Source organism: Euleptes europaea, chromosome 11 (genome assembly GCF_029931775.1).
Source record: "Euleptes europaea isolate rEulEur1 chromosome 11, rEulEur1.hap1, whole genome shotgun sequence".
NCBI lineage: Eukaryota > Metazoa > Chordata > Lepidosauria > Squamata > Sphaerodactylidae > Euleptes > Euleptes europaea.
In genome coordinates this window covers 67,154,604-67,169,079 of record NC_079322.1, presented here as the reverse complement: position 1 = coordinate 67,169,079, position 14,476 = coordinate 67,154,604, and the positions used below count along the sequence as shown (strand labels likewise).

Below are 14,476 nucleotides of genomic sequence, written 5' to 3'. Positions count from 1 at the left end.
CTCTTCCTTCGGAAAACCTCTGGTCAGTCCCCCCCATCCATGCCAAGACCCACTGAGTATTAACAACTACCAACCTGGATGGCTTTAAGAGGGGAGTGGACATGTTCGTGGAGAGTAGGGCTAGCCATGGCTACTACTCAAAATGAATACTAGTCATGATGCGTAACTATTCTCTACAGTATCAGAGCAGCGTGCCTATTATATTAGGTGCTGTGGAACACAGGCAGGATGCTACTGCAGTTGTCTTGCTTGTGGGCTGCCTAGAGGCACCTAGTTGGCCACTGTTTGAACAGACTGCTGGACCTTGGCCTGATCCAGCATGGCTTTTCTTATGTCGAGTATAATCTTGCCCCTCCATACCATTTGGGCAGTTGGTCTTAACAACAGATTGTTAATCTTACTGACATAAAGCACTGTACAAAGTTTTGTTTCATCCTCATCTGGTAATTTTTCAAAGTAAGGTTACTATTTTATTTTATTTCCACCCAATCTGCCCCTGAAGGAATGCTTCATTAGATCTGCCACGTCTAGTATGTTTGTAGCACAACGTGACTTTACCCAGGGAACTGCAATTATTTAGGCTCATTGGTTTAACACAAGAGTGCCGTCTGCAGAAGGCCCAATGAGGCAAAAGGGAGCTGCAAGATGAGAGAGAGAGTGGTATCGTGGTTAAGAGTGACAGACTCTAATCTGGAGAACCGGGTTCGATTCCCCATCCCTCCACATGAGGCATGCTGGGTGACCTTGGGCCGGTCACAGTCCCCTCAGAACTCTCTCAGCCCACACGGAGGCAGGCCATGGCAAACCACCTCCGAACATCTCTTGCCTTAAAAACCCTACAGGGTCACCATAGGTCAGCCAAGACTCAATGGCACTTTCCACCCCCAAGATCTCAGTAAAAGTTCACTCCAGCTCTGGCTGAACACTCTAGCACTCAACAAGCAATTCTGAACACCATTCCCTAGTCAAACCTCATTCAGTCCTAAAAATACACAATCCCCAAAATACACCATACAATACGCTATTTGCATGTTCAGTCAACCTTACACATTGTGCAATCATAATAGGCCATGTATGTAAAGTGGTAGAGCTGGTTTTCCTTCTTGTGTAGGCAACATATAGTCCAGTTAAACCCAATCCTGAATAAGTTTGTACCTGACTGGGTTCTAGGGAATTCCAAAGAGTTCAAATATTTTGCCTTCGCTGGCTGTAGATTCAGCCCTTGCTGTTTCTACTGATAGGATGCAGAGCTGCATAAAGTAAGATCAAATAGTGCAAGAAATTATCAGATACCCCCCCACACACACACACACAATACTAGAGTCCTTCATTCATGAAAGCGCATCTGTATTTTAAAAAAGTATTCCCTTCCCATTTTATAAAACCTCCAAGATGACTAACCATCAATTAAAACCAACACTACCTGCTAAAAATGAAACCAAAAACCAAATAAAGGGTAAACCCACGTGGAAGAACTGAAGGTCAAAGAAATTTAAAAAAAACAAAACTGTAGCAACAAACTGTGTTGATCTAGCCATTAAAAAGCACCACCAAAATGCCAGAATGGAAAGAGCAAGAAAATCCTTCCAGAGGGAGTTCCAGAGTCTACTTAGAAAGCCCTATCCTATTAGTCATTCTGACAGTGGAAGAAATGCCTCCAAGGGAAATCACAATGTGTGAGTCGGTTCAGTTGGGAGCAGAAGACCTTTAGGTATGTTGGGCCCAGGCTGTTGATGGCTTTACGGTTTAGATTGCTGGTTTTAACTGGGCCGAGAAATTAACCGGCATCAAGAGCAACTGCATAAAATTGGCATTATGAACACATGAAACTGCCTTATACTGAATCAGACCCTTGGTCCATCGAAGTCAGTATTGTCTACTCAGACCGGCAGCGACTCTCCAGGGTCTCAGGTTCAGGTCTTTCACAACACCTGCTTGCCTAGTCCCTTTAACTGGAGATGTCGGGGATTGAACCTGGGACCTTCAGCATGCCAAGCAGATGCTCTACCACTGAGCCACGGCCCCTCCTGCAGCCAGTCCCTGGGTTCTGGAAGCATGTTGTAGTTTTTAGTTACTCTTTAAATGCAGCCCCCAAAAGTGTCTGTTTCAGTTGTCCAGTCTGGATGTAATTAAGAAAAAGAGCTGGTTTTTATATGCCGACTTTCTCCACCACTTACGGAACAATCAAACAGGCTTACAATCACCTTCCTTTCCTCTCCCCACAACAGACACCCTGTGAGGTAGGTGAGGCTGAGAGAATGTGACTAGCCCAAGGTCACACAGCTGGCTTCATGTGTAGGAGTGGGGAAACAAATCCAGTTCACCAGATTAGCCTCCTCCGCTCATGTGGAGGAGTGGGGAATCAAACCCAGTTCTCCAGATCTGATTCCACCGCTCCAAATCACCACTCTTAACCACTACACCATGCTGGTCTTAAGACATGATACTTGGTGGCCACCGAAGTAAGGCAACGCCACAGGGTTTTCAAGGCAAGAGACAAATTCCAGTGGAATTTGCTTCTGCAAATTTCTGCAGGGTTGCGTGCTTCTGCATAGCAACCCTGGATCTTCCTTGGTGGTCTCCCATCTACTACTAACCAGGGTAGACTCTACTTAGCTTCCAAGGCATAAATTACTCAACTATATTGATCTTCTCCAGGAAAAGGCACAGCTAAGTGAACCAACTCAAGCAAGCGTAACAAACTCTGGGCCACTGCTGCCACCAGAAAATCCAGTGAGTCTTAAAGAACTCCACGGGATTTACTTTTGAGAAAATATGCTTGTGATCATCCTTATAATGTAAACATGAGCTTCTGCAATTTCATATACATGAACTTTGTTCCAAACTGGTGATAATAGTTACCACATAGACTCATAAAAAGATGAACTCAAACCAATATAATTAAGAAAATACCCTAAGGTTGGAACCAACCGAGCCGCAAAATATGGTAGCCAGCTTTGGAGTGTCTCGGAAACAACTTTTAATTGATCAGGTGCTTCAACTGGAATGCCAAATACCCTATATAAACATCGCATCTGTTCCCACACATGGTATCATATGAATCAATTTGGAAGCTCTGTCTTCTTGAAGCGAGACCTTTATGCAGACACTCTGGCATATCAGAGCATATGCATACATTAACAAAATATGAAACCAATTTAAATTCTCCTATAACGGCCAGAGAGCATTTGCAATCTTGGAAATTTTCTTAATAGGCTTTCCAAGTGTGACATACAAAAACGAGTCAACTTTGAGATACATTAAAAGTCAAATTGCACTGCAATGTGTATTCACCGGGTAACTTAACTAGATGTTTCAAAGGTAGAAGAAGAGTTGGTTTTTATATGCCCACTTTCTCTGCCACTTAAGGGAGACTCGAACTGGCTTACAATCCCCTCCCCACAACAGACACCCTGGGAAGTGGGTGGGGCTGAGAGAGCTCTAAGACAGCTATGACTAGCCTAAGGTCACCCAGCAGGCTTAATGTGTAGGAGTGGGGAAACCAACCCGGTTCACCAGATTTGCCTCCACCGCTCATGTGGAGGAGTGGGGAATCAAACCCAGTTCTCCAGATCAGAGTCCACCACTCCAAACCACCGCTCTTTACCACTACACCACGCTGAAAGGTACCTGAAATTTCTATTAAATCTGATTATGCTGAAAATGAAGATACTACCTTATGTGACCCTTCACCTGACTTCCGAAGAAGTCACTTGACAGTTTTAAACTTAAACCATAAGGTGGTGGGGGGTGGGAAAGGGGGTATCTTAGTAGATTTAATAATGATACTTTTAAATTGTATTAGTGAATATATACAGATACTCCTGGTTGTTTATTGTTATTTTTGTTTATTATTATTTTTTGTTATTGTTATAACAATTGTTATTTTTTATGTTATAAAACTTAAAAAAAAAATTTAAAAAATGAAGATACTAAAAGCCCCAACAATGCATACTTGCACGCAGGTTCCACTTTGTTCAGTGGGTTTTTACTCCAATAACGATGTATGGGATTGCAGCATTGCAGACTGATCCTATGCATGTTTACACAGAAGTAAAAAGCACGGAGTTCAATGGGACTTACTTCTGAGAGCGTGTGCACAAGATACTGTCACTGAAGATAGTTTCAGAACTGAAACGGAACTGATTGGCATTTACTTCTGAGTAAACACGGTTTGGATTACACCGTTATTTTCAGGAGTGACAATTTTTCTATGATTTTCAAGAACGGCAAGATAAATATTTTCTTAAAAACAATACCCAATTTCTTGGCCATTCCACAGGGAAAAAGTTGCACAAAAGTGATTCCCCCCCCTCCGAAAACACTCAAATAGTTGAGCGATTTTACATAACAAGAGAAGAAAAATTATCAGCCAACTAAATTAATTTCAGCAATACTTTTTACGAAATAAATACAGCAGGGATTAATTGGATCCATTGGTGTGTCTAAATTGCTAACCACATCCCACTTCCTCAGCACATACTGGACAGAGCTCAATGCATTAGCTATTGTGGGCGGGAGGGAGTTGCCACAGATTTTTAGCGTGTAATTTTATTATTTTGGAAAGATTTCATACTACATCTACAAGTCAGGTAAGTTATAAGTGTGCTGAAATTTTGGACTTGTAATGTTGGCATTTATATTCATCATGGACCTTTGTGTGTGTGTGCGCGCGCACACACACACACAAACTCTTCCATGTATACAGTGGTACATTCAGCATACTGTAGCAATTTTCCCTGCCTCTCCCTGTTAGCTTAGAAAAGAGCAAATCGATGTGCAGAAAGCCAGAATAAGTCAATATTTCTTTAACCCTTAGTGCAGCTAAGAATACTGTGGTCCTGGCTAAGGCACCGTCTATAAAGGCATGGATACGACAATCCCAACGCCCCCTTCGAAAGCATTAAAAGAAAAATACAATGTCAACAGCAGCTCCTCCCTGCTGATGGAGCAGGCATGAGAGCATTTTACTTTCTGGCTAGAAGCCCTCACAAAACCGTTACCCAAAAAAAAAAAAATCTGAGAAGGGAGGGAGAGGAAAAATTCCCTGTATCGAACCACTCCAACCCCGATTTGGGACACGTAGGGTTGTTTTTTTCTCTCTCTCTCCCCCCCCCCTTGTCTGTCAAATGTTATTCGAATAACCTTCCAAAGGGAATGGGACATCTAGTCTTTTCCAGAAACGCAAGACACCTTGGCCAAGAGTTATCAGCATTCCTTTCATAAGCACTTGAAGAACCCACACAAGAGACCCAGTCCTGGCTATTGAGGCGGAGAAATATTGACAGGAAATGGAAACATCAAATATTATTTAAAATGAGCAGCCACTGAACACGTACATGAAAAGAAGCAGCAAGTGAGAGTCTCTCTCTCTCGCTCAATATATATATGTATATATATTATATATAAATAAATTGCATCGGTGTCCCTACATTACAAGGTTACCGGCTCTAGTCAGTTTGTTTTTCACATAAGAAAAAAGGTCAAAATGTTGTATAAATGCCCTCTGCGGGGTTAAAACTTCTCCAAGCACCACAATGGACCAAACCCATAAAATTACACCCTCTTCACCAAAATGCACAAACAAAACACCAAGCGTTAAAACCACACATAACCCACAACCCCCTTTCCAGAAGCGAGCATGAAAACCGTTAACCTAGAACTGATTATTCATATCTGAAACTTGATCCAAGAGTGAATCTTATGCACCGTCTCTGTAGGATGCCAGAATGCCAATGGGTGCCTTCAAACGGTAACTGCACCAAGAGAAAAGGGTAGGCTTGAGTGTGTTTTGTTCTTTTGCATCCCCCCCCCCCCCAAGTAAAACTGTATTTTCTTGGCAGGATGCAAGTCCTCCTAAGCCTAGCCCTAAAGATTTTTCCATCTTCCGTAATAAAGCGTGCAGAGCTGGAACAGCGGTTCTGGTGCCAGCGGCCCCTTTCCCCATCTCCTCTTAGCACCAGGGCCAAAAGAATAGCAGAGAAGGGAAGGCAGGAAGGAAGGGAAGATCAAATTCATCGCAATCAGGATCCAATCTATATATTTACACGCAGACACCCCCAACGGCACTGGGGAAGGAGACAACAGGCGCCATCAAGAATCAATGAGCAAAGCCCCCCCCCCAAAAAAAAAGACTGAAACCAAGAACCAGTTTCCTGACCAACTAAACAATAGGCGAATATATGCAGCAATGGAATTGTCCTTCACCGAGGAGAGGAAAGGGGGGAAGGGGGGGTCTCGGGGGGGGCCTCCAAGAAACCCCCCATTTCTTAGGCTCTGTCACATATAGCCCAGGAGCCACTGACACCCACAGGAAACAATTGCAACATGCCACATGAAATGATGGAGCCGAGCTGGAAGCGATGGGTTTGCACACTGCAGAGGGGCGGGGGTGGGGGTGGGGGAGAGAGAGAGAGATCCACCTTCCAGAGATCCTCGTTTCAGATTATTGCAAAAAAAAAAAAACCCAAAAAAAACACCAATTCACACACACTCCTAACCTTGCCCACCCCACCCCCTCTTCCTCCCCTCCCCCCCCCGTACTGGGAGCAGCGCACGCCTCCCCCAAGGGACGGATGCTCTCTATCCACCCGGCTCCCCGGAGCGGAGATCTTCCCAAGGATCCCTGCACGGCATCGTCTCATTTCCTTGGGGTGGGGTTGGTTGGATCAGGGTTGGTTGGATCAGGGTGGGTGGGTGGGGGGTCAAGGGGGGATCCCCCCCTCCCCAAGCCCGCCTTACCTTCCGACAGCTCCAGCTCCAGCTCGGCCAGCCGGGCTCTCACCTCCAGCGGCAGCGAGAGGCTGTCGAGGCTGCGGTCCGCCATAGCCCGCTCGCAGGCGACGTCCGCGCCCTTCCCTCGCCCGCCCGCCCGGGCTCCGCTCCGCAGCGCCGCCGCTGCCCTCTCCTCCGGCGGGCGTGGGGCTCTTTGTCTGCGGCGCGCACGCAAGGCTCCCCTCCGCCGAAAAAAGAGGGGAGGCAGGGAGGAGAATTCAGGGCTGTGCGGTTGCAATGCAACGCAGGCACGCACGCACACACACCGCAGCGCAGAGGAAGGGATGGGGTGGAGGGAATGCAGAGATTGCGCTCGCCGCCGCCTTCAGTGGAGCCTCGCCATGGCTGCCACCACCGCCTCTCCTCCTCCTCCTCTCCTCCTCCTCCTCCTCGGCTCCTTCCCTTGCGCACGGAGCGCGCCGCCCTCGCCGCCTCGCTCCACCCCGGGCTGCAGCTGGAGCTGCTGCAGCTGGAGCTGCTGCTGCTGCTGCTGCTGCTGCAAACAGCCCGGGCTGGCGCGAGCGCTTCGCCGCCGCCGCCTCTGCCACGCTCGCGCGTCACCCGCCTGGGCGCAGCCGGCCCCTAGGGGGAGCGCGGGAGCACGCGCCGCCGCCGCCGCCACCCCCGGGCAAGTCCGCGCGCTCGCCTAGGCGGCTGGCGGGGGAGGGACGGCGGGGTGCCCACGAAGGGGAATAGCTGAGAGGAATAAGCGCTAGCACTAGCAAAGTCTGGCTGAGGGAACAACAGTGCGAGGCTCAGACAACCAATTTGCAAACGCATATATTGGGCAGGAGTCCAGTAGCACCTTAAAGACTAACAAAAATATTTTCTGGTAGGGTGTGAGCTTTCGTGAGCCACAGGCTGTCCAGTAAATATACCCTGCCAGAAAATATTTTTGTTAGTCTTTAAGGTGCTACTGGACTCCTGTCCAGTAAATATACCCTGCCAGAAAAGGTGCTACTGGACTCCTGTCCAGTAAATATACCCTGCCAGAAAATATTTTTGTTAGTCTTTAAGGTGCTACTGGACTCCTGTCCAGTAAATATACCCTGCCAGAAAATATTTTTGTTAGTCTTTAAGGTGCTGCTGGGCTCCTGTCCAGTAAATATACCCTGCCGGAAAAGGTGCTACTGGACTCCTGTCCAGTAAATATACCCTGCCAGAAAATATTTTTGTTAGTCTTTAAGGTGCTGCTGGGCTCTTGCCCTTTTTGACTCCTGCAAACAGACTAACACGGCGACCCGCTGTGAAATATATTGGACAATCACAACAGTGAAAGGGCAGAAAGCGTTGAAAGGGAAGCTTATCGAATGAGCTAACCACAACAATCTTAAAAGCTGATAGGTTCAAGTCAATAAATATGTTCAGAGCAATAAATATATTTTCAATATGAAGTCATATAGACTCTATAAAAGTTCATAACTGGTCTATCTTTCGCTTGTGTAGGGGGAACGAAAGTCGAGAAGAAGCCGCCCGCGGGGGCGGCGAAAACGCAAGACGTCCGGACGGCGTTCCGTCTCTTCTCAACTTTCGTTCCCTCTACACAAGCGAAAGATATATCAGTTATGAACTTTTATAGAGTCTATATGACTTCATATTGAAATATATTTATTGATTTGAACATATTTATTGACTTGAACCTATCAACTTTTAAGATTATTGTTGTTAGCTTATTTGATTAGTTTTCGTTTCAACACTTTCTGCACTTTCACTGTTGTAATTGTCCAATATATGTTTTTGCAAATTGATTGTTTGAGCCTTGTACTATTGTTTCACTAAGGGGAATAGTCTGGAGACTTTAAGGAGGTCGAAGCATCTGCTGTGATTGGTGGCTGCGTCCGCCAGGTGTATATAATGGAGTGAAACTAAAGTTCTATACGGGATGCATAAAGTTCTATGCGGGGAGTAGGAGTGCCAAATCCAGGGAGGGAATCTCCTGAAGATTTGGGGATGGAGCCTGGGGAGGGCAGGGACCTTAGTGGAGTACAACGCCATAGAAGCCACCCCCCAATGCATCCATTTTCTCCAGGGGAAAGGATCTCAGTGGTCAGGAGATGAAGTGATCCCTGGGTCCTTCCTGGAGGCTGGAATCCCTAACTGTCAATCTCTTCCCCCCCCCCCCACTACCATAAGGGGTGCTATTTTTGATTTTCTTACTGGGCTGCTTAAAAACATGAATTCCAGCAGAAAACTGTTCAAATAAATACCAGATCCATAACCACTTCACATCCTGTCCTCAAACAACAACACCACACAATAAAGCCCCTTCTACACATAAAGACTTGTGTGAATGCTATGAGCGGAGAGTGTGAAAGAAGTATCTGTGTTATATCTTTGCACTGTAAAATAAACTACGCTTTTCTAAGTAGCCGAGGACTTTCTGAGGGTTATCCTGGACAGGCTGCCAATCTGCTTGGCTTCCACGTCAGGGTTATGGGCCCAGCTCCACGTTAAAGGAGTGTTTATGCTACACTGCGCAGGTTACGTGTGGTGGCAGATAAGCAGAGTCCAGGATTTTTCAGAAGCTACTGAGGAAAAGTGAAGGCTGTGTGAGTTATGGCACAATCAATTATCCCTGTGTATAAGCTCACCTCTGGGAATTACCATGTTTGGTCTGTGAGGCTGGAGCAATATCTGAAAAGGGAGGATTTGTGGGACACTGTGGAGAGGCTGCCTACCACAACAGCTAAACTCACTGCCTATATTAATCAGACCAAAAATGTACAAATTTTTTTTGGGGGGGGGAGTGGGAGGTGTGGAGAATTTACTGTGAAAACTACTTCTCGACGGGTCATTTTAAAGCAGTGGTCCCCAACCTTTTTTTGACCAGGGACCACTAGGACTTTTTTGTTCGGTGCAGGGACCCCAAGGTTCAAAATAAAAATTCAGAGAATTTGAAAATAAACTTTAATCATAACTGTTAGTTCAACATTAAACTTAGAATAATATTTGAATGTGTGTGTAAAGTGCCGTCAAGTCGCAGCCGACTTATGGCGACCCCCTTTGGGGTTTTCATGGCAAGAGACTAACAGAGGTGGTTTGCCAGTGCCTTCCTCTGCACAGCAACCCTGGTATTCCTTGGTGGTCTCCCATCCAAATACTAACCAGGGCTGACCATGCTTAGCTTCTGAGATCTGACGAGTTCAGGCTAGCCTGGCCTATCCAGGTCAGGGCAATATTTGAATATATATTTTTATAATAGAGAACTTTTAATTGAAAATATTAATTTATTATGGGTTTATAACTTTGTTTCGCGGACCTTAATTTAGTTCTCGCGGACCCCTGGGGGTCCACAGACCCACGGTTGGGAACCAGTGTTTTAAAGGATACTCTTTGATTTAATCCCTCATATTTATTGGTTCTTGTAGGTTACGCGGGCTGTGTGACTGTGGTCTTGGTATTTTCTTTCCTGACATTTCGCTAGCAGCTGTGGCAGGCATCTTCAGAGGAGTAACACTGAAGGACAGTGTTACTCTCATATTTACTTTGCGTAATGATTATATTGGGATACTTATATGAATATTAACTAGATAAAATAAGATACCTATAAAGTAACCAATTAGAGGGGGGATATATTGTTAGCAAAAGTATGTACAATTTAATTTTGGACAGAAGAGAGTGTAGGGGAAGTCAACTTTCTTTTTATTTTTTGAACTAGGATCTTTATTAGACTTTACTTTGTATTGTTAATTTATCAATGAAAAATTATTTATGATGTTTGAAATGAGAAAATAATAATTTTTTTTATATATATATAAAAAAGAAGGTGGTATAACACAACAATGGTTGCCCATCATATACAGATGCATTTTTTTTTTATGTCCAAGCAAATCACCATGCAGGAAAGCCACGATTGTGCTTCCAGCCGGCCGGCCAGCTGTCTCACCACCCCGTTGTTGCCAGAACGTCCAGTCTCCCTGGCTGAGAGGACCTGAGTCTTGCCCTCATTTGCACCTGAGCCCATGGCAGCAACCAGCAGCTCAATCCTTTGCATGCCGAGAGGCGTACATTGGGGGATTACATCAAGGCAAGAGCGAAAGCACATCAGGGCTTTTCGAGAGCAATTTGGAACTGCACTGAGATATGGGTGTTGGCTGGACAAAATGCCAAAATGTAGGAAAAGCAGGTCTCCTGTAGCATTTTGTGCCCCTTTTGTAACTCGCTTTTTGAGCACTAAATCTTTTGCACATTTTCTGTACCTAGACCACTTCTGCTACTGGAATTGTGGAAGACGTAGAATTCCACACATATTCACTCTTAAATTTGAGTCCAGGTTTGCCAAAACGTCCTCGGTAGCTGGGGCCTTGCAGGCCAGAGCCGCTCGTCGAGGGTGAGACAGCAAGGTAGACTTCCCATGACTATGGAAGATCCACTGATTTTGCAATTTGTAATAATCTCTTTTCCTTTCTGTAAATGTATTGACATGTATTAGGACAGCAAGGGAGTAGCTTGTTGCTGGGCAGGGTATCTCTGTGTGTCTGTGTGCTAGTAATTGGGGCAAGAATCACGGAGGGTTACAGTGAACCGTAACAAGAACTGGGTGAAACTGTTACTATACTGCCGCCTCTCGGCCTGTATTACAATCAGATATGCCCTGAATGTTAATGGCTGTCATATCTTGAATTTGGGTATATATCCCTTCCTCAGTATGATCGGGACTCAGAGATTTCTGCCCATTAGGGCCTCTGGGTCGCAGCTGCCAGAATAAACTGTTTTCTTGAAATAACGGTTCAGGTCTCTATTTCCCCCACGAACCCCTACAAGGGAGAGCCGGTAAACGCCAAGAGGGGGAAACGGAGAGGTGGCTTTCCCCAGATTTGTAGACCGCTGCTTTTCGCCTCCAAAGCAGCTTACGTTCAAGGGCGTTTTCACACCATGCTGACTAATAAGGCACTTTCCTGCCACTTTCAATGCACTTTAACGATGGTTTGCAAGTGGGTTTTGCCATTTCGCACAGGCCATTTATGCCTGGGTTTTTTTTGCCTTGGATTTGCCACTCTAGAGGCACAGTTTCCTCATCCAAATTGTCAGATCTCTGCATGGGGGCTTATTTTTTTAGTTTTGAGAACTCAGATGGGAAAAAATGTGCACCTAGAGAATGGTAAATCCAAGGCAAAACCTCCCGTGCATAAATGGCCACAGTAAAATCCAGCTGCATGTGTGAAAGTGCCCTTAGAGACTTCACACCACGTGTAAAATAATGTACCATTTTCATGGAAACAGGCAAAAGCTGAATCAGTGCAACAATTCAGTCATACAGAGCTGCCTCTACCACCATTATACAGAGTAAAGTGACCCATCTTTAGGGTTGCCAGCTCCGGGTTGGGAAATACCTGGATATTTTTGGGGCGGAGCCTGAGGAGGGCGGGGTTTGGGGAGGGACTGCAATGCCATAGAGTTAGGGCGCCAGGTCCCTCTTTACAACCTGCGGGAGGTTTTTGGGTTGGAGCCTGAGGAGGGCAGAGTTTAGGAAGGGAAGGGACTTCAACGCCATAGAGTCTAATTGCCAAAGCAGCCATTTTCTCCAGGTGAACTGATCTCTGGCGGCTGGAGATCAGTTATAATAGCAGAAGATCTCCAGCTAATACCTGGAGGTTGGCAACCCTGCCCATCTTCCATCTGAGATTTTGGAGTTTCATGCCAATAGAGTTGCCAGGTGTGTGGGGGGAGTAGGGGTGCCAAATCCAGGGAGGGAATCTCCTGAAGATTTGGGGATGGAGCCCAGAGAGGGCAGGGACCTTAGTGGGGTACAATGCCATAGAGCCCACCCCCCAATGCATCCATTTTCTCCAGGGGAAAGGATCTCAGTGGTCAGGAGATGAACTGATCCCCGGATCCTTCCTGGAGGCTGGAATCCCTAACTGTCAATCTCCCCCCCCCCACTACCATAAGGGGTGCTATTTTTGATTTTCTTACTGGGCTGCTTAAAAACATGCTGTCTTGCAAATTGAGGGCCATGGCTTCCTTTATAGAGTCAATCCATTGACTTAGCCTTCCAAAAGTCAGGAGGGTGAGCCTCCCTGGGCCGGGAGTTCCCCCAAAAGGTACGGGCACCCAAGAAGCCCTCCACCCTAGTAACCATAGAGCCAGCGTGGTGTAGTGGTTAAAAGCAGTGGTTTGGAGTGGTGGATTCTGATCTGGAGAACCAGGTTTGATTCCCCACTTTTCCACATGAGCAGCGGAGACTAATCTGGTGAACCGGGTTTGTTTCCTCACTCCTACACATGAAGCCAGGTGGGTGACCTTGGGCTAGTCACACTCTCTCAGCCTCTCCTACTTCACAGGTGTCTGTTGTGGGGAAGGGAAGGGGATTGTAAGCCGGTTCGATTCTTCCTTAAGTGGTAGAGAAAGTCGGCATATAAAAACCAACTCTTCTTCTAACCGGATTGAGAAAACACCCAAACTAGGCTTTCCAATCTCCAGATGGGGCCCGGAATTACAACCAATATCCAGATGGCAGAAATCAGCTCCTTTGGAGAAAACAGATGCTTTGGAGGGTGGACTCTATGACATTATACCCCACTGAGGTCCCTCACCAAACCTCATCCTCCACCCCCAAATCTCCAGGAATTTCCAAACACAGAGTTGGCAACCCTAAGGAAGAGTTCAGGGTGTACAGAACATACGGAAGGAGACCTCCATGACCCTCCCAGGCATCAACGGCTCTATCGAACGAGGGACAGCTGCAGTAATGTACAGCCAGACTATTGACCTGTCTAGCTCACTACTGACTGCTCTGATTGGCAGCAGCTCAGGCAGACAAAGGCCTTTCTCAGCACCCACTACCTGAGACCCTGAGCGGTGGACACTGATCTGGAGAACCAGGTTCGATTCCCCACTCCTCCCCATGAGCAGCGGACACTAATCTGGTGAACCAGGTTGCTTTCCCCACTCCTCCACATGAAGGCAGCTGGGTGACCTTGGGCTAGTCACAGCTCTCTTAGAGCTCTCTCAGCCCCACCTACCTCACAGGGTGTCTCTTGTGGGGAGGGGAAGGGAAGGGGATTGTAAGCCGGTTTGATTCTTCCTTACGTGGTAGAGAAAGTCGGCATATAAAAACCAACTCTTCTTCAGCTTGGGATGTCAGGTTCTGAACCTTCTCCATGCAAAGAAAGTTCTCAGTCACTGAGGCAAAGCTCCACCCTCTTAAACACCGTTTATGCTCTTCAGCACCTTTAAAGTCAAAAAGAGCATTTAGAATTGTGCCTGGTAATCACTGCGGCTTCTTCAGGGCAAATCGATCTCTGTGACCAGGGAGGGTATCTTCTCTCAAGGACGGCTGTTCTGTCACACAGCGGCATGGCCACAATGGGGAAAAAAAGGATTTGGGCACTCAGGACAAGGAGGAAGAGGAGCAGTCTTATGTGCCGAAATGGTTAGTCATTAACAGAAGGACAAAGAAGGAGCAATAGAAAAGGGCAAGAGTCCAGTAGCACCTTAAAGACTAACAAAAATATTTTCTGGTAGGGTATTAGCTTTCATACCCTACCAGAAGGAGCAAGATTTTTTTCAGGGAGGGCAGTATCCATTCCATGCTCCCTTTAGCACCACCTATGTACATTTCTATAGAATCATAGAGTTGGAAGGGGCCATGCAGGCCATTTAGTCCAACCCCCTGCTTAATGCAGGATCAGCCTAGAGCATCCCTGACAAGTGCTTGTCCAGCCTCTGCTTCAAGACTGCCAGTGAGGGGGAGCCTCAC

General features: G+C 46.4%; 1 protein-coding gene across 3 annotated transcripts in view; it reads right to left on the bottom strand.

Annotated features, from left to right (window-relative positions):
* The window catches only part of DIP2C (disco interacting protein 2 homolog C), a 338,078-nt gene extending 331,252 nt beyond the window's left edge, over positions 1-6,826 (bottom strand). For 2 of the 3 annotated variants that reach the window (XM_056857272.1, XM_056857273.1), the window contains exon 1: positions 6,742-6,826. In XM_056857272.1, coding sequence (XP_056713250.1) covers positions 6,742-6,826 — 85 coding nt within the window. The remainder of the gene's footprint in view (positions 1-6,741) is intronic. The other variant, XM_056857274.1, reaches the window with a different exon arrangement.
* Positions 6,827-14,476: the final 7,650 nt, after the last annotated feature.